Source organism: Chrysemys picta, chromosome 17 (assembly GCF_011386835.1).
Source record: "Chrysemys picta bellii isolate R12L10 chromosome 17, ASM1138683v2, whole genome shotgun sequence".
NCBI classification, from domain to species: Eukaryota; Metazoa; Chordata; order Testudines; family Emydidae; genus Chrysemys; species Chrysemys picta.
The window spans coordinates 11442091-11462723 of record NC_088807.1 but is presented as its reverse complement, the minus strand read 5'-3'; the positions used below and the strand labels follow the sequence as shown (position 1 = coordinate 11462723).

Here is a 20633-nt window from a genome sequence, read left to right as displayed (position 1 = left end):
GAAAACTAGAAATTCATCACGTAAAAGGGCACAGCATAGATCACGTGCCATAAAAAACACAAGACAAAATATAGCTTTGTTTATGTGGGGGTGGGGGCAAGGGCAGGTAGTCAGAACCTGTGATAAACAAACCAATTACCTGCATTCTTAAAGGGTTTTAGGAAGTAACTAACTAACAAAATCTATTTAAAAGTGCGCAATAGCATTGAACAAGTTCTGACCCTGAATCTATTTAAATTATTTTAAATTATTAAAATTACTTACTATATTTTAATCTTTTTTTTCAGGTCATCCATGGATGAAAAATATAAATTGGACAAAACTGAAGGAGAACTGCATAGGTTCTGTGTATCCTGTTAAAAGAGGACCTGGTTTTATGATTTTATTTTTGATTTTTGGACTTTTTTTTCTTTCAGGTTAGCTTCCTTACTGCTTATTTCATCATAATTGGTGGAAGTCAATTTAAAAACTGATAAAGATGTTTCTGAATCTTACAATGTAGTTTCTTGTAATCTCTTACACATACATAGCATAGCACTTTAGTGCACTGTGAACATGTAAACCTTTAGAAAAGTCCTCTCAAGTGAAAAATACATAAGGAAAATAAGTGACACCAAATTAGGTAGCTAGACAGCACCATTGATGATAACTCCCCAGCTGCAGAAACTAAATGGCTGAATATGGTCAGACACACTAATTAGTGACCAGCTTCCAATAAAGCAAAACGATTACACAAAGTAATGTTAGGATGGAGTCAGACTCTGGCAAGGAAACAACATGACTGAATCTGCAGCAAAGCAAAGAATCTCTAGGCCTTGTGTGATAGCAGACACAGATGGTAAATAATAATGTGTCTCCACACTATCAGCTGCAACCCATGGGATGCAGCCTGTGGGAAGGGCAATGACCTCCCAGGTGCATAACCTCACAGAATGCTCAGGAGAATAGGTAAGCCCAGATACTGCAACATCCCTTTAAGGGGTGACACATAGTCTCTCTTTCAACTACACCCACCTCCGTGTAGGTGAAATCAGAGCTTTCCTCACTCCCTGTCTCTCCCCAACTCTCTTGACACCATTCAGTCCTGGGTAGTAGATAGAAAAGTGCAAGGACTATGGCCTGAACATGGGGATATTAATCCTTCTAGGCCCTTTACCAGGCCATGTAAGAGGGAAGTTTCTTAGCCCTCTTTCCCCTCTGTGCACCTGTGTGACAGCAAGACAGAGTCTAGCACTAAATGTGACTCCATTCTAATGACCTTAATATTGCAGAAATACAGTGTAATTAACTTGTGAACATGCAAAAGTACTAAAATGTACATAATATATCTGCTGATTATATTTTTAAGCTCGGGCTGCACCAGTTAAGATCAGAGATTACTCTGGTAAGTAATCTGAAAAATTCCATTTGAGCTACGTGTGTCTTAGCCATACCTTATAACAGATTCATTTAGTTTGGAGAATAAAATCTGAACTAGAGTGAATTTCACCCACAGAGAACAGTGTTACTATAAACATGATAATTACTGGTAAATGAAATTGTAATCTGTGAATAATATTATGGTTTGTGGGACAAATGTCAGAAGCTGGAAGGTCAGAACAAAGATAGTAAATTATACATTTCATTTTAGAGTCCAGGTACTTTAAATACACTGTTGTTGTTTTTCCCCACACCACAGTTACTTTGTAGTTTTATTTTGAAATATACACACCTACAACAAAAAGTATCAAAAAGTGTAATTTTGGAGTAAATATATTGTAAATGCAACATAATTGATGTATCTGCATTCTAACAAACCTAATCATCCTCCATTCTAATCAACAGCATATGCCTAGCTGAAGACTTTCAAAGACACAAAAGGGAGTTCAGTACCCAACTCTCATTGACTTTCAGTGGGAGTTGGGAGCCTAAACCCTTTAGTGCTTTTGAAAATCTCCGCCAAAATGAACAAAATAGTTAATCGGAGAACTAGTGGTGGGAGGCAGAGGTCTGAGACCAAAAGCATAGTTATGCTCCTGCACCAAAGATAAGAGGACATTCCTAACATGCACACACCCAGCATAGCATTTTCCTCCTCCTGTGTTTTCACCAAGGTGGCAGGGATTAAAAGGAAGATGGGGGATGGGGGAAGAACATAATGACCAATAAATGGTACAAATTCTTTTGTCCAGTCACAAGAAGTAAGTGAAGAGGATTCACACATTCTGTGCTTCTTATTCTCTGAAAATAGAAAGCCCTATCCAGCTGAATATTCAGGTCTTCATTTCTAAAATGGGAGGAGGTGTGATGAGAACCACTGATTAGAAATAGACAGGGGGAAAAAGGAATATCTATCCACTAAAAAATGGAGGGTTGGTGAGAGGTGGGAAGAAGGGGAAAGGCTGGCACTGCAGGGAAATAAGATGTTACCCCACTGCATGACTCCAGTTCATGGAAGTGGCAGTTGCAAGTGTTTCCTCACCTGATATATCTTCAATATGGAGGCCTACAGAGGTTCCGATGATGGACCCTATGAAACATGCAGCTACCATGTGATGCAGCATCACCCTGAGCAGTGCAGCTGCTTGGGAGAGAAAGAGTCCGTCCTCTACCAGAGCAAAGACAATGGCAGGCTCTGGAATGGGTTGGATTGTACAGCACTTAGCACAATGGGGTCCTGGTCTGTGACTAGGGCTCCAAGGTACTGTAGAAACACAAACAAATAATAATAAGGGAAATACTAATTATCAGAGACAGGTCATCTACCTGAGGAGAAGCAGAGGCAGGAGTGAGTGTGACCCACAGAGATCCCTTGTCTTTTGACTGGCAGCTATATATGCAGAACCACAAGGACTGTTCCTCTGGCCATAGCTGAGGGAGGGAGGAGAGAGAGATGCCCTCTAGGGGGACAGGAAGGCTCTGGAAAGGGGAAAGAGTTTTCTCAAGGAGAGAGATTTCGTATTTCATGATGTGAGCCCCCTGTTAGCTGTCTCTCCCTCTCTTTTAACTTGGCTTTGCCACATCCCTGATCCTTTGTGGTTTTAATATCCTAGCAAAGGTATGTCTTCTTAAAGTGACCTAAAAAGGGGGCAGAGGGAAAGTTGGCTTTTCTGCCCCTTTTAGCTTCTATATAATGGTTGAAGTAAGCCTGCATTTTCACGTATTTCTTCTTATACTTGCATTTTTACATGACAAATTCCAGCCCTGTCTAAACTAAAAGATTCTATGGTAACTGACGAAGAATTGTAATTATGACATCGAAAGAGCCAAGACTGTGAAAGTCAAGCAGTTGAGAAAGAAAGGGATTTTTATTAAGACCATTTAAAATAGATTGGTGTTTGTTTGTTATTGTTGCTACTTAACTTCAATGACTAACATTTTGGAGGGAAAAAACCTCTTTGTTAAAGAGCAAATACCCTAATTCCCTTGATTACAGCATGTGTAGTTAACCACATGCATATTCTAAGACCCTCATCAAATCTTATAGAAAACTAGAGAGATCAGAGTTGATATTCCTGTTAATCTGATATTCCTAAAATAAAAAGCAAGCAGGAATACAATACAATACAGTATACTTTCAGGCCCTGTGTATGCAGCATGAAATATGTGTGGGAGGAAGATCTATCTATGTTGTTTTCCAAAGTCCTTTCAAGGTCACCCTTAAGTGCTCTGACAGAGGAAGTGGGTCCCATGGAGGGAGGGGAGCATCTGCAGGGAGCTGCAGGGGAAGTAAGCAAGGAAGTGGGGGGTGGGGCATGCAGGGTTCTCCCACTGCCTGAAGGGAGGCGGTAAGACACATTCAAGAGCAGGTTTGACATGTGGAGGCAGTTGGGGAGCCGGGATGAAGCCTAAGCAGGCACTTTGGCCTCTTGGAACCAACTGTTCCAAATCCTACAAATGTAGATCCCAATGCTACTGGTAAGTGAAACATTAATTTGAGAAAAATAGCATGGTTTGTGCTACAAATATCAGAACTTGAAGGGTCTGAAAAGAGATTAATACATTTCCTATTAAAATCCATGTATATTAATACACTGTAGTCATACAGCATAACAAGCACTGCAATGTTTGGCAACACGAAAAGTATTTATTTTTCATACTGCTCTTGTTTCTCATTGTTCATCCCCTCCCCTGACAGCTAGAATTGTATTTCCCATTTCAAAATCAGAAAATTCCACTCTGGAATAGAAAAAGGGGAGGAGGGAAGAAGAAGGAGAAGGAAAAGGAGAAGTTATTGTTGTGCATGACTCCGATTGATGGAGGTAGCAGGTGCAATTGTTTCCTTACTTGGCATCGTTTCCATATGGAGATCTGCAGATGTTCTGATGATGGATTATATGCAACATGCAGCTAACAAATTATTTAATAACACTGAGTACCATGACTAAGTAGGGGATATTGCACAAATACAGTGTGATTAATTTGTAAACATGCAACATTACTAAAGTGTTCATAATATATATGCTGATTAAATTTTAAGCTCAGACTGCACCAGCTGAGATCAGCGATCACTATGGTAAGTAATCTGAGAATTCTCTTTGGGTTACATTCCCTGGGGCTGCTAACAGGGAGTTTCGCAAGGGAGTTCTCCAGGTGAAGGAGGAGCAAAGACAACACCCTTGGGGTAAGTGACTGTCTGTAGTGTGTGTTTGTTTGTGTTTGGGGGTTACTTGCTGTGTGCTGAGCTTCTGTTTGTCCGTCTGCTTGTTTGGTTGGTTGTTTGAAAGACCGTGTGCTGTGGCTGGCAGTTGGAAGCTGTGAGCTTCAAAGGAAGGTTTGAAAGCTAGAAGCCTCTGTTAATTGGCTGAGCCTTAGTTAGTGGGCGGGGCTATCAAGCAAGCCAGGGCTTTATAAAGCAGTGCGCAAGCGACCAGGGAGCTTTGCGACCAGGGGCTGCTAACAGGGAGTTTCGCAAGGGAGTTGGGAAGGGGGCAAGGGACCCTTGCTGTTGTTTGTGCTTTAAAACCTATAAACTAAACTACAGTCAAAACTTCTTGCTTTAAACAACCCTTTCATTAACTAGGAGACAATGCAGGCAGAAGCCCAGCAACAGAGTGGGGGCTATCCAGTTTATTGCGCTGAGTGCGGCATGTATGACTACCTGCCCTGTGGGCGGGTGGCGTATGTGTGCATTCGGTGCAAGGAGCTCCTGGCCCTCAGAGACCGCGTACGGACTTTGGAGGCCAGGGTGGCGGAACTTGAGGAGCTAAGGGAGGCAGAGAGGTATGTTGATGAGGCTTTCCGGGACACTGTAGAATTGTCCCACCTCTGGTCAGACAGCCCCTGCGCTGTTGAGGAGGATGAAAGGCCCAGGGAAGCAGAGCAGTCTACGGGAGCTGAGGGAAACCTGCCCATAGTTGGGACCCTCCTTCCAGATGGTGTTGGGGTATCCTCTAGCACTGAGATTACCTCTCCGGGGGAGGGAACTCCAGTTACTAGGAAAAGGCAGGTGTTAGTAATGGGAGTTTCGATCATTAGAAACATACATAGCTGGGTTTGTGATGACTGGGAGAACTGTATTGTGACTTGCTTGCCTGGTGCGAAGTTTGCGGATCTCTTGAGGCATCTAGACAGACTTATGTGTAGTGCTGGGGAGGAGCCGGTGGTTGTGGTACATGTAGGTACCAATGACATAGGGAAGGGTAGGAGAGATGTCCTGGAGGCCAAATTTAGGCTACTAGGGAAGAACCTGAAATCCAGGACCTCTATGGTGGCATTCTCAGAAATGCTCCCAGTTCCACGTGCAGGGCCAGGTAGGCAGGCAGAGCTTCAGAGTCTCAATGCGTGGATGAGACGATGGTGTAGAGAGGAGGGGTTACATCTGTAACCCTTCTGCCCATCTAAGTTGGCAGCAACAAGGGCCGGGTTCTGTATCTAGGGGTTCCGTTTCAATAACACAATGCAAAACCGGCTCGAGCCCCCGCCCAGTGACCTGGGACAATTACATACCACCCCCTGGGCGCCCCTAAGAGGCAATACTTCCCCTCTCGCAAGCACGGAGTCTGAGTGTAACAGAAAATGTTTAATAACATGAGGTAAATGACATCAGCATTAAATTGGAAAAAACACCACAAACAGGATTCATAACACAAACCATGAGCAAAAAACCCACCCCAGCAAGTTGGGCTGTGTCCTTTCCCTTGGGTTCTTGAAACCAGCAACCCAAGGTTCACCAAAGTCCCAAAAGTCCAACAACCCCCCAAGTCTCTGTCCCTGGTCAGTGCAGCCCCAGAGTTCGGGGGGGGGGGCACGCAGGGTGTTAAGGGGCACCTTACGTGATCCGAGGCCAACGGGGTTCCACCGCAGCCTTCACCACGAACCGCTCCGCTGCCCTGTGAGCTACTCCCGCCGTCCCATGAACTGCTCTGGCAGCTGCTCCACTCTGCTCACCGATCTGTGAGCCGCTCAGCTCTGCTCTGCTCTACTTCAGCTGTCCCTTGGGCCGCTCCCACAAGGCTCTGCTCTGCTAGCTGCTCCTCCAGCCACTCTGCTCCGCTCCGCTCGCAAGGCTCCACTCTGCTCGCTGCTCCGCCAGCCGCTTAGCAATACAGTTTCAGGCTCCCCCACTAGCTAACACAGCCTCAGTGATCTCAGCTCTTTTGTGATTTCAGCTCATAGTAGTAGGGGAGCCCCAGTGCTAGTGCACCATTGGCCCAAAGTGAATTCAGCTCAGCAGTCAGTAACTAGGCTTCTAATAGAATCAAAGTTAGCTCTGATATTCAACAGTGGAGAGAGGGCATAGTGCAATTGGTGTTTCAACCCCTCAGAGAGGGGCCCATCCCATCAGGTACAAATACCTGTCCCCATCCTCTCTCCATTCATTGGGTTTTGTAACCCATGCCCCTTGTCAAGCAAGTGCTACTTAGGTAATGGTGAAGGACTCCCTCAGTCCTTCTGTCATACAACAGTTCCACTGGCCTTGATTCACAGAATCAGGGTAACAAAACTTTATTCTTCCTGCCCCAATAACAGAGAAACTGGGGATCCCACACCAGCCAAAGTAACCACTTTGAGTTGCTGTTGTTTCATGCCAGGCGAGTGGGTGTGCCTATGCAAACAAGATCAGCCCCTGGAGTTCTTTTCCACACTCGCCATAATTCACCACCAGATGTCAGGGTAGAGCTCATCCTGACTCTGCTTACACATTCATTAGGAACTGGGGAAACTTTTGGGATGGGGGGAGCCTATACAGGAGAGATGGTCTCCACCTAAACCAAAGTGGAACCAGACTGCTGGCACTAAACATTAAAAAGGTTGTAGAGCAGTTTTGAAACTAGGAGATGGGGGAAAGCCGACTGCTGCAGAGGAGCATGTGGGTCGGACACAGACTTCTCTTAGAGGAGAGTCTATTGATAGAGATTCTTTAGGTTATAGTCAGGAACAGAGGATGGAAGAAGATAATGTAAGGGCCAGATCAGATGAGAAACATTCACATAAAGAATCTGATACATCAGAAAAGGGCAGACAAATAAACAGTGACAAGTTTTTAAAGTGCTTATACACAAATGCTAGAAGTCTAAATAATAAGATGGGTGAACTTGAGTGTCTCGTGATAGAGGAGGATATTGATATAATAGGCATCACAGAAACCTGGTGGACTGAGGACAATCAATGGGACACAATCATTCCTGGGTACAAAATATATCGGAAGGACAGAACAAGTCGTGCGGGGTGGGGGGAGGGGAGTGGCACTATATGTGAAAGAAAATGTAGAATCAAATGAAGTAAAAATCTTAAGTGAACCCACATGTTCCATAGAATCTCTATGGATAGTAATTGCATGCTCTAATAAGAATATAATATTAGGGATCTATTATCGACCACCTGACCAGGACAGTGATAGTGATGATGAAATGCTAAGGGAAATTAGAGATGCTATCAAAATTAAGAACTCAATAATAGTGGGGGATTTCAATTATCCCCATATTGACTGGGATCATGTCACCTCCGGACGAAATGCAGAGACAAAATTTCTCGATACTTTAAATGACTGCTTCTTGGAGCAGCTGTTACGGGAACCCACAAGGGGAGAGGCAACTCTAGATTTAGTCTTGAGTGGAGCGCAGGAGCTGGTCCAAGAGGTAAAAATAACAGGACCGTTTGGAAATAGTGACCATAATATAACAACATTTAACATCCCTGTGGTGGGAAGAACATCTCAACAGCCCAACACTGTGGCATTTAATTTCAAAAAGGGGAACTATGCAAAAATGAGGGGGTTAGTTAAACAGAAATTAAAAGGTACAGTGACTAAAGTGAAATCCCTGCAAGCTGCATGGGTGCTTTTTAAAGACACCATAATAGAGGCACCATAATAAATGTATACCCCAAATTAAGAAACACGGTAAAAAAACTAAAAAAAGATCCACCGTGGCTTAACAACCATGTAAAAGAAGCAGTAAGAGATAAAAAGACTTCCTTTAAAAAGTGGAAGTCAAATCCTAGCAAGGTAAATAGAAAGGAGCATAAACACTGCCAAATTAAGTGTAAAAATGTAATAAGAAAAGGCAAAGAGGAGTTTGAAGAACGGCTAGCCAAAAACTCCCAAAAAAATATTTTTTAAGTACATCAGAAGCAGGAAGCCTGCTAAACAACCAGTGAGGCCCCTCGATGATAGAGATAGAAAAGGAGCACTTAAAGACGATAAAGTCATTGCAGAGAAACTAAACAAATTCTTTGCTTCAGTCTTCATAGCTGAGGATGTTAGGGAGATTCCCAAACCTGAGCCGGCTTTTGTAGGTGACAAATCTGAGGAACTGTCACAGATTAAAGTGTCACAAGAGGAGGTTTTGGAATTAATTGATAAACTTAACAGTAACAAGTCACCGGGACCAGATGGCATTCACCCAAGAGTTCTGAAAGAACTCAAATGTGAAATTGCGGAACTATTAAATATGGTTTGTAACCTGTCCTTTAAATCGGTTTCTGTACCCAACAACTGGAAGATAGCTAATGTAACGCCAATATTTAAAAAGGGCTCTAGAGGTGATCCCAGCAATTACAGACTGGTAAGTCTAACATCGGTACTGGGCAAATTAGTTGAAACAATAGTAAAGAATAAAATTGTCAGACACATAGAAGAACATAAATTGTTGGGCAAAAGTCAACATGGTTTCTCTAAAGGGAAATTGTGTCTTACTAATCTATTAGAGTTCTTTGAAGGGGTCAACAAACATGTGGACAAGGGGGATCCAGTGGACATAGTGTACTTAGATTTCCAAAAAGCCTTTGACAAGGTCCCTCACCAAAGGTCTTACGTAAATTAAGCTGTCATGGGATAAAAGGGAAGGTCCTTTCATGGATTGAGAACTGGTTAAAAGACAGGGAACAAAGGGTAGGAATAAATGGTAAATTCTCAGACTGGAGAGGGGTAACTAGTGGTGTTCCCCAAGGGTCAGTATTAGGACCAATCCTATTCAACTTATTCATAAAAGAGCTGGAGAAAGGGAAGGGGTAAAAAATGAAGTGGCAAAGTTTGCAGATGATACTAAGCTGCTCAAGATAGTTAAGACCAAAGCAGACTGTGAAGAACTTCAAAAAGATCTCACAAAACCAAGTGATTGGGCAACAAAATGGCACATGAAATTTAATGTGCATAAATGTAAAGTAATGCACATTGGAAAAAATAACCCCAACTATACATACAATATGATGGGGGCTAATTTAGCTACAACAAATCAGGAAAAAGATAGTTCCCTGAAGATGTCCACGCAGTGTGCAGAGGCGGTCAAAAAAGCAAACAGGATGTTAGGAATCATTAAAAAGGGGATAGAGAGTAAGATGGAATATATATTATTGCCCTTATATAAATCGATGGTACACCCACATCTTGAATGCTGCGTACAGATGTGGTCTTCTCATCTCAAAAAAGATATACTGGCACTAGAAAAGGTTCAGAGAAGGGCAACTAAAATGATTAGGGGATTGGAGAGGGTCCCATATGAGGAGAGATTAAAGAGACTAGGACTTTTCAGCTTGGAAAAGAGGAGACAAAGGGGGGATATGATAGAGGTATATAAAATTATGAGTGATGCGGAGAAAGTAGATAAGGAAAAGTTATTTACTTATTCCCATAATACAAGAACTAGGGGTCACCAAATGAAATTAATAGGCAGCAGGTTTAAAACAAATACAAGGAAGTTCTTCTTCACACAGCGCACAGTCAACTTGTGGAACTCCTTACCTGAGGAGATTGTGAAGGCTAGGACTATAACAGTGTTTAAAAGAGAACTTGATAAATTCATGGAGGTTAAGTCCATTAATGGCTATTAGCCAGGATGGGTAAGGAATGGTGTCCCTAGCCTCTGTTTGTCAGAGGGTGGAGATGGATGGCAGGAGAGAGATCACTTGATCATTACCTGTTAGGTTCACTCCCTCTGGGGCACCTGGCATTGGCCACTGTCGGTAGACAGGATACTGGGCTAGATGGACCTTTGGTCCGACCCAGTACGGCCGTTCTTATGTTCTTATGTACATGTGTCTTAGCTGCACTTTATAACAGATTCATTTAGTTTGGAGAATAAAATCTGCACTAGGGTGAATTTCACCGACAGAGAACTGTGCTACTATAAACATGATAAATACTGGTAAATGAAATTGTAATCTGTGAATCAAATCATGATGTGTGGGACGAATGCCAGAAGCTGGCAGGTCAGAATAAAGATAGTAATTAATACATTTCATTTTAGAGTCCAGGTTCTTTAAATACACTGTTGTTGTTTTTTTTTCCCACACCACAGTTACTTTGTAGTTTTATTTTGAAATATACACACCTACCACAAAATGTATGAAAAAGTGTAACTTTGGAGGAAATATACTGTAAATGCAACATAATTAATTTATCTGCATTCTAAACAAACCAAAACATCCTCCAGTCTAATCAACAGCATACGCATAGCTGGAGATGTTCAAAGACACAAAAGGGAGTTCAGTACCCAACTCTCATTGACTTTCAGTGGGAGTTGGGAGCCTAAACCCTTTAGTGCTTTTGAAAATCTCCTCCAAAATGAACAAGAGAGTTAATCAGAGAACCAGTGGTGGCAGGCAGTGGTCTGAGACCAAAATCACAATTATGCTCCTGCGCAGAAAATAAGAGGACATTTCTAACATGCACACACCCAGCATAGCATTGTCCTCCTCCTGTCTCCTCCACCAAGGTGGCTGGGATTAAAAGGAAGATGGGGGGTGGGTGAAGAACATAATGACCATTACAGAGTTCAAATTCTTTTCTCTATCCAGCTGAATATTCAGGTCTTCATTTCTAAAATGGGAGGAGGTGTGATGAGAACCACTGATTAGAAATAGACGGGGGAAAAGGAATATCTATCTACTAAAAAATGGAAGGTTGGTGAGAGGAGGGAAGAATGAGAGAGGCTGGCAGTGCAGAGAAAGAAGATGTTACTGCACTGCATGACTCCAGTTCATGGAGGTGACAGTTGCAAGTGTTTCCTCACCTGACATGTCTTCAGTATGGAGGCCCAGAGAAGTTCCGATGATACCTAAATACCAATGCTACTTGTAAGTGAAACAAATATCAGAACTTGTTGAGGAAAAATCTAGCTTTTGTGCAATGTCACAGTTGATATTAAGCCTGGTGAGCCCATTCAAACGTTCTTGTTCCATAGTCGAACAGTGATAGTTCTTTACCTGCTTCAGCACGTTGAAGGTACATTCACCTGAAGCCACTGATGCAGGCAAACTGACAAAAATATGCAATGCAACACCCCAGAGAATCCAAGTTCAAGTATTTCTTGAAGCAGTTCCTTTGGCTTGCAATCCAAGTTAAAGTTTGTGGAATATATTTGTTTGAGGAAGATGACCTCATCACTGAGATCTTTTGAGATTTCTTTGTTGTACTGTTGTTGAAATTGTTCAGCTGCAGAAAGTAGATCATCATTACTCAGTCTATTGAACTGCAAAAGAAACCCAAAAAGGGTACAAATTAGTCTCAGTGACTCAAATCGACCTGTAAGACCTGATTGAATAGAGTCAATGATGACAAGGAAGAAATTGACCCTATAATGCTTCTCGACATCAGATTCAGTAGGTAAGTTGCGATTGGTGGAGAACTCAGACAAAATGCCAATATTCTGTGCTACTAATTTGGACTCAGTTAGGATCACATCCCATTGTTCATGAATCTGTTGAATGTCCTTGATAAGACTTTCAATGTTATCCCTCTCAACATCAAGTGTAGCATTGTGTGCTTCAATTACCAGATTAGTTTGGTGGATCATTGTAAGTAGCTTCATCCAAAAGGATGACATCAGAATGCATTCAAATTTGGACATGTGCTTCTGAATAGACTGAAGTTCAGTTTGAGCCTGTGCAGTGAGATTGAGAGATTCAAGCTCATTTAAAGCCTTTCTAATTTGTGAAAGTCAATTTAAAAACTGAAAAAGATGTTTATGAATGTTACAATGTATTTTCTTGTAATCTCCTACACATACATAGCATAGCTCTTTAGAGCACTGTGAACATGTACAACTTTAGAAAAATCCTCTCAAATGAAAAATATATATGGAAAATAAGTGACACCAAATTAGACAGATAGACAGTGCCACAGAGGATAACTCCAGCTACAGAAACTTAATGACTGAGTATGGTCGGACACACTAATTAGTGACTTGCTCCCAATGCAGCCACATGACTACAAAAAATAAAATTGGGGTGGGGAGTCAGACTCTAATAAGGAAACAAAATGAATGAACTTGCAGCAAGAGAAAGAATCTCTAAGTCTTACATGACAGAAGACACAGATGGTGAATAATAACCTTTCTATATATGATCAGCTGAAACACTTAGGATGTAGCCTGTGGGAAGGGGCAGTGACCTCCCAGGTGCATAACTTCACAGAATCCTCAGGTGCATAGTAAGCCCAGATACTGCAGCATCCCTTTTAGGGGTGAGACATAGTCACTCTTTCTCCTGCACCCACCTCCCCATGGGTGTAACCAGGGCTTTCCTCATTCCCTGTCTCTCCCCAACTCTCTTGACACCATTCAGTCCTGGGTAGTAGATATAAAAGTGCACTGACTACAGTCTGCACATGGGGATGTGGGTCCTTCTCAGCTCCTTAGCACACCATGCAAGAGGGAAGTTTCTTAGCCATCTCTCCCCACTGTGCCCCTATGTGAGAGCGAGGCAGAATCTGGCACTACATATGCCTCCAGTCTAATGACCTTAATATTGCAGGAATATGGTGTGATTAACTCATACACATGCAAAATTACTAAAATATACATAATCTACCTTCTGATTATATTTTTAAGCTCGTGCTGCACCAGTTGAGATCGGGGATTCTTCTGGTAAGTAATCTCAGAATTTCCTTTGTGATATATGTATATCATCTGCATTTTGTCACAAACAGATGTATATAGTTTGGGAATTAAATCTGCATTAGGGTGAATTTCACCCACAGAAAACAGTGTTACTATACACCTGATAATTACTGGTAAGTGAAATTTTAATATGTGAAAAATCATAGAAGTGTAGAACTTGAAGGGACCTCAGTAGGAGTAAAAATAGAGTAAATACAACATAATTATTTTTATCTGGATTCTAACAAACCAAAACAACCTGAAGTCTAATCAATACCATACACATAGCAGTAGACTTTCAAAGACACAAAAGGGAGTTAAGCACCCACCTGTCATTGACTTCCAATGGGAGTTGGGAGCCTAAATGCTTTCAGTGCTTTTGAAAATCTCCTCCAAAATAAACAAGAGAGTTAATCAGGGTGCCAGTGGAGGGAATAAGTGGTTTGAGACCAAAATCTGGATTATGCACCTGCACAGAATATAAAAGGACATTGCTAACATGCACACACCCAGCATAGCATTATCCTCCTCCAGTGTTTAAAATGAGGTGGTTGGGGATAAAAGGAAGACAGAGGATGGGGGAAGAACATAATAATCAATTCAGGTCACATATTCTTTTATCCAGTCACAGGAGGTAAGTGAAGAGGATTTAGAAGTGCTGTGCTTATCATTATCTGAAAATAGGAAGTCCTATCTAGCTGAGTATTCAGGGCTTCATTTCCAAAATGTGATGGGGGTGTGATGAGAACCACTGATTAGAACTGGAACAAAAAAACAAAAAAGGAATGTCCACTGAAAAATTGAGGGTAGGTGAGAAGAGAGAAGAGGGGAAAGGGCTGGAACTGCAGACGAAAAAGATGTTACTGCACTGCATGACCCCAGTGCAAGGAGGTTGCAGGTGCAAGTGTGTCCTCACCTGACATCTCTTCAGTATGGAGGTCTGCGGAGGTTCTGATGATGGACCTTATGCAACATGTAGCTACCATGTGATGCAGCAATGCCCTGAGCAATGTGCCTGCCTGCTGGGAAGAGAGAAACTGTCCTCTACCAGAGGAGGGATAATGGCAAGCTCTAGAACGGGCTGCATTGTACAGTGCCTAGCACAATTGGGTCCTGTCCTGTGATTAGGGCTCCTAGGTACTACAGTAACACAAACAAATAATAATAAGGGAAATACTGACATTCAGAGATGCAGAATCTCCCTGAGGAAAAGCAGAGGCAGGAGTGAGTGTGACTCATGGAGATCCCATCTGTTTTGACAGGCATCTATTTTCTGCCATGCAGAACCAAAGGATCCATGCCTCAGTCCAAAGCTGAGAGAGTAGAGAGGGATGCTTTCTAGGGGACACGAAGGCCCTGGAAAGGGGAAAGGTGTTTCTAAAGGAGAGAGATTTTGTATTTCTTGATCAGAGTCCCCTGTTAGCTGCCTCTCCATTTGTTTTAACTCTGGCCTTGCCACATACAGGATATTTTGAGGTTTGAATATCCTAGCGAAGGGATGTCTTAAAGGAGACCTAGGGTATGTCTACACTACGAGAGTACTTCGATGTCACTTAAATCGAATATGTGGAATAGATATTACAAAGTCGAACGTGTGTTTCCACACTAAGGACAGTAATTCGACTGTGTGAGTCCACACTAACGGGGCAAGCGTCGACATTGGAAGCGGTGCACTGTGGGTAGCTATCCCACAGTTCCCACAGTCACCGCTGCCCATTGGAATTCTGGGTTGAGCCCCTAATGCCTGCTGGGGGAAAAAATGTGTTGAGGGTGGTTTTGGGTAACTGTCGTCATTCAACCGTCACTCCCGCCCTCCCTCCCTGAAAGCGCCGGCAGGCAATCAGTTCGCGCACTTTTCTGGTGATTGACAGCGCGGACACCACAGCACTGCGAGCATGGAGCCCGCTGCGACCATTGCTGCAGTTATGGCCGTTGTCAACACCTCACACCTTATCAGCCACCTTTTCCAGAGGCAGATGGTGAAAAATCGGGCAAGGAGGCTACGGCAGCACGATGAGGACATGAAGTCTGAGAGATGCACAGACCTGTCACAAAGCACGGGACCCCGTGCCGTGGACATCATGGTGGCACTGGGTCATGTTGATGCCGTGGAACGGCGATTCTGGGCACATGAAACAAGCACTGACTGGTGGGACCGCATAGTGCTGCAGGTCTGGGATGAATCCCAGTGGCTGAGAAACTTTCGCATGTGGAAGGGAACTTTCCTTGAACTTTATGAGTTGCTGTCCCCTGCCCTGAAGTGCAAGGACACCCGGATGCGAGCAGTCCTGACTGTCCAGAAGCGAGTGGCCATAGCCCTCTGGAAACTTGCCACGCCAGACAGCTACCGGTCAGTCACGAACCACTTTGGCGTGGGCAAATCTACCGTGGGGGTTGTTGTGATGCAAGTAGCCAAGGCAATCATTGATGTACTGCTGTCAAAGGTAGTGACCCTGGGAAACGTGGAGGTGATCATAGATGGCTTCGCAGCGATGGGATTCCCAAACTGCGGTGGGGCTATAGATGGAACTCACATCCCTATCCTGGGACCGGACCACCAGGCCAGCCAGTACATTAATCGAAAGGGCTACTTTTCCATGGTGCTGCAAGCACCGGTGGACCACAGGGGACGTTTTACCAACATCTAAGTCGGATGGCTGGGCAAAGTTCATGACGCTCGTGTTTTCAGGAACTCTGGTCTGTTTAGATGGCTGCAGGAAGGTACTTACTTCCCGGACCACAAAATAACTGTTGGGGATGTGGAGATGCCTATAGTGATCCTCGGGGACCCAGCCTACCCGCTAATGCCATGGCTCATGAAGCCCTATACAGGCACCCTGGACAGTGAAAAGGAACTCTTCAACTACCGTCTGAGCAAGTGCAGAATGGTGGTGGAGTGTGCTTTTGGACGTCTCAAGGGGAGATGGAGAAGCTTATTGACTCACTCCGATCTCAGCGAAACCAATATCCCCATTGTTATTGTAGCTTGCTGTGTGCTCCACAATCTCTGTGAGAGCAAGGGGGAGACCTTTATGGCGGGGTGGGAGGTTGAGGCAAGTCGCCTGGCTGCTGATTACGCCCAGCCAGACAGCCGTGCGATTAGAAGAGCCCAGCAGGACGCGCTGTGCATCTGGTAGGCTTTGAAAGCTAGGTTCCTGAGTGAGCAGGGTAACCTGTGACAATTTTGTTTGTTTACAGAGAAGCTGAACCTGCCCCCATTTCTTTACCCAGTGACTGTTCACTATCCTCTCCAGTTTCATACCCCGTTCACCCCCTTCCAACCCACGCTTAAAAATAAAATCACTGAAAATTTGTTAATGAACAATGTTTTCTTTATTACTGTTTTCGCGGGAAAGTGTTGAAACTGGGACGCAGACTGTGGTGGGGAGCGGTTGTAGTGTACTGATGCAAAGGACGCTTCTAAACTCGAGGAATGCCAGGCTCCTGCTTCTACAGTGGTCCACACTGGCGGACTGATTGTTTGAACGGAGCCTGCCACCCCTCCTGTTCGGGACTCTGTGTGTGGGGGCTATGTGACTTTGTGGCAGGGGGAGGACGGTTACAGATTCCCTGCTGCATGGCTCTGTGATCCAGGATAAGGACCGCTGCATAAGATCTGTAACCGCCCTCCCCCGCCACAAAGTCACCTAGCCCCCACCCCCCCCAGACAATGAAAACCACCTCCCAGACTGACCAGGGTGCCTAGTGACTGCACTGTGTGTGTGACCTGCTGCTGAACCTGCCCCCGTGTCTGTACCAACCACCTTTCCCCCCCTTAAAACAGACTGTCCTCTAAAAAAACATGATGGAAACAGCAATTAACAGAAACGTATTTTTTATTAGCAAATGGACAGTTAGGGGATGAAACTGGGATGGGGGCTTGGGTGAGGCGGGAAAGAAAGGACTTATCAAATTTTGGGGAATGACAGCCTTCTGCCACTTGAGCAGTCTGCAGGGGTAAAGTGACAGTTTTCACGGGCTCTGCAGCCCCTCCTTCTTGGTACTTTGGGTGAGGGGGGTGTGGGACTTTGTGGCAGGGGACGGTGGTTACAGATAGACTGCAGCGGGGCTCTGTCCTCCTGCCTCTGGTCCTGCAGAACATCCACAAGGCGCCGGAGCATGTCCGTTTGCTCCCTCATTAGTCCAAGCAGTGTTTGAGTCGCCTGCTGGTCTTCCTGCCGCCACCTCTCCTCCCGTTCGCTGTGTGTTCGCTGGTATTGAGACATGTTCTCCCTCCACTGAGTCTGCAGGGTTGCCTCGGCTCGGGAGCAGCCCATAAATTCTGAGAACATGTCGTCCCGTGTCCTTTTCTTTCTATGCCTAATCTGCACCAGCCTCTGGGAGTCTGATGACAGGGTAGGTCGGGAGACAGCCACAGCTGTGGGATGGGAAAAAGGGAGTGAATTCCTCAGAAAGATAAGTTTTTGGGTGAACAAAGAAAATAGTCTTTCTCTGTGAAAAAGACCATTCACAGCACCTATCACATGCGCACTCGGGACAAGGTCGAATTTTCGGCCTTCGCATTCAGTCCCTGGGGTCTTGCAGTGCAGATCACAGAATCGGAACAGAACAGCGGAATTTGGGTAGCAGGCTGACATGGTAAGCCATAGACTTGTGGCAGCTTAAAACTTTAATAATAGCACTGGCCTCCTTTCACGTTCAAAGCAATGCTCCTAGCCTTGGCCAGTTCCTGCTGCCAGCAATCTGGCAAGCATGAACTCTGCCCCTGTCCCACCCCCTTGCGGCTGGGAAAGATCCCTCTATGCTGCCCCTCTCCCGCCTCCACCGCATGGCTGTAAACCGGTGGTTACAGTTCTGTAAAGGAACAGGGAAGCAGTCCCAATACTAACATTCCCCTAATTCAAAGCAGGTCTCCATGAGCAACATCACTCTGATGCGTATTTCAGACAGCGACAAGGAAGGCATGCTTTGGGAAAGCCTGCAAAGACCAGGGCCGTATGCCGCCATGCCGTGCAAGGCAATGATACCGGAGTACTTGATGGTAACCTGGTGCGGAAACATTTCATACTATGGAGGAAACAAGAAGGCCGCTCTCCCAAGGAACCTCATGCAAAGGCTTTCCAATTACCTTCAGGAGAGCTTCATGGAGATGTCCCATGAGGATTTCTGCTCTATCCCTGGACATATTGACCGAATTTTACTGTAGCTGCACTGGCAAGGGCTAAACAGTAGAGCGCCTAGGGCAAACCAATCAAGATATACCGGACATTGTTAGATTTTTTTGCAGCAGTTGCACTGCCAAAGACTAGAACTTTAAGTGCCTAGGACAATCTAATCATGAAAAACCCACAGTTAATATTAATGTTCTTTTCAAAATAAATGTTTACATGTTTAAACCACTTACCGGCTGATCCTTCCCCTGATTCTGGGTCCGGGTTAACGCCTGGGGACGGTTGGTACGGGATCTCTGTGAGGGTGATGAAGAGATCCTGGCTGTCTGGGAAATCAGCGTTGTAAGCGCTGTCGACTGCCTCGTCCTCCTCATCTTCCCCATCCACTACCATCTCAGAGGAAGCGGGCGTGGACAATATCCCATCCTTAGAGTCCATGGTCAGTGGTGGGGTAGTGGTGGTGGCCGCACCTAGGATGGAATGCAGTGCCTCGTAGAAATGGCATGTCTGCGGCTGGGATCCGGAGCGTCCATTTGCCTCTTTGGTCTTCTGGTAGCCTTGTCTCAGCTCCTTAATTTTCACGCGGCACTGCGTTGCATCCCGGCTGTATCCTCTCTCTGTCATGGCTTTGGAGATCTTCTCGTAGATCTTTGCATTCCGTCTTTTCGATCGCAGCTCCGAAAGCACGGACTCATCGCCCCACACAGCGATCAGATCCAAGACTTCCCGATCAGTCCATGCCGGGGCCCTCTTTCTATTCTGAGATTGCATGGCCATCTCTGCTGGAGAGCTCTGCATCGTTGCCAGTGCTGCTGAGCTCGCCACAATGTCCAAACAGGAAATGAGATTCAAACTGCCCAGACAGGAAAAGGAATTCAAATTTTCCCGGGGCTTTTCCTGTGTGTCTGGTCAGAGCATCCGAGCTCGGACTGCTGTCCAGAGCGTCAACAGAGTGGTGCACTGTGGGATAGCTCCAGGAGCTATTAGCGTCGATTTCCATCCACACCTACCCTAATTCGACATGGCCATGTCGAATTTAGCGCTACTCCCCTCGTTGGGGAGGAGTACAGAAGTCGAATTTAGGAGACCTCTATGTCGAACTAAATAGTTTTGTTGTGTGGATGGGTGCTAAATTTGACATAACCTCCTAGTGTACACCAGGCCCTACAAATGGAAAAAATCTGTCTTTTCTTCCCATTTTAGCTTCTGTATGATGGATAAAATGGGCCTGCATTTGTATGTGAAGCATGAAACATTTGTGCGGGGGAATATGCATCTACTTTTTCCCCGAAGTCCTTTGAAGGTCACTCTTAAGTTTCTCACTTATGAATCCTGTAACTATTTATCTAAAGTCCTTTATGAAGCTTTACACTTCTATAAAATTTCTACTGCATTTTTATCCGTTATTTTACTTGACTGGCTTTAAATTTAGTTCCTCAAACCACTAAATTTTTATTAAACTGCTGTTTGAAATATATTAAATGAAGATGGTAAAAAGGGAAGGAACATAATAATTTGAAAAATTATTCTAATAATTTTAATCTCCTGGTTTAGAAAATGAACATTTATTTTTTCTGAATACTTTTCATATTTTGAACAAATGTTCATCTCCAAAAATGACAGGAATAGAGAATAGAATTTCAGCCATTAGGAGAGGTGGGGAACAGTAGCTGTTGAAAAAGGGTGACTGCATCCTGGCTCCTCTGTCAGAGGAAGTGGGTCCCATGGAGGGAGAAGGGCAGCTGCAGAGAGCAGCAGAGGAAGTGATAAAAGTTTTGGGAGGATGGGGGCACAGAGTGTTCTCCCAGTGAGTGAAAAGAAGGGGAAAGACACACTCAGGAGTAGGTTTGACATGTGGTGGCAACTGGGGAGTCGGGATGAAGTCTAAGCAGGTCCTTTGGCCTTCGAACCAACTCATGAACATGTTCATGCCAAGAATACAGCCTGTGTTGCAGATGTAAGTTGTGGTTGGGTGCACCAGAAGCCCCAGCTTCCTAGGTTTTGGAGATGAGGACCTCAGCTTCAGGCCAACCCAGCAGCAGGAGAGGAAGGAACAGCAAAGTAGCAATTGCCACCAATGAGCCCTGGCCCCTTCTACAAAGAATTAGACCAGAGGCTGTTGGTGCTGAGTTTTCTGTGCGTGTGGACAACTGAGGAGCCGAGAAGCACAAGAAGGAGAGAACGTCCTTTTGAGATCAACTTG

General features: G+C 44.5%; 1 protein-coding gene across 3 annotated transcripts in view; it reads left to right on the top strand.

Annotated features, from left to right (window-relative positions):
- LOC135976326 (E3 ubiquitin-protein ligase TRIM39-like) overlaps positions 1–20633 on the top strand; it is a 90892-nt gene that overhangs the window by 12932 nt on the left and 57327 nt on the right. For 2 of the 3 annotated variants that reach the window (XM_065571461.1, XM_065571462.1), the window contains exons 3-5: positions 288–416; positions 4460–4495; positions 13251–13286. In XM_065571461.1, the coding sequence (XP_065427533.1) occupies positions 288–416; positions 4460–4495; positions 13251–13286 (201 nt within the window). Of the gene's footprint in view, positions 1–287; positions 417–1348; positions 1385–4459; positions 4496–13250; positions 13287–20633 lie in introns of all 3 variants that reach the window. The other variant, XM_065571460.1, reaches the window with a different exon arrangement.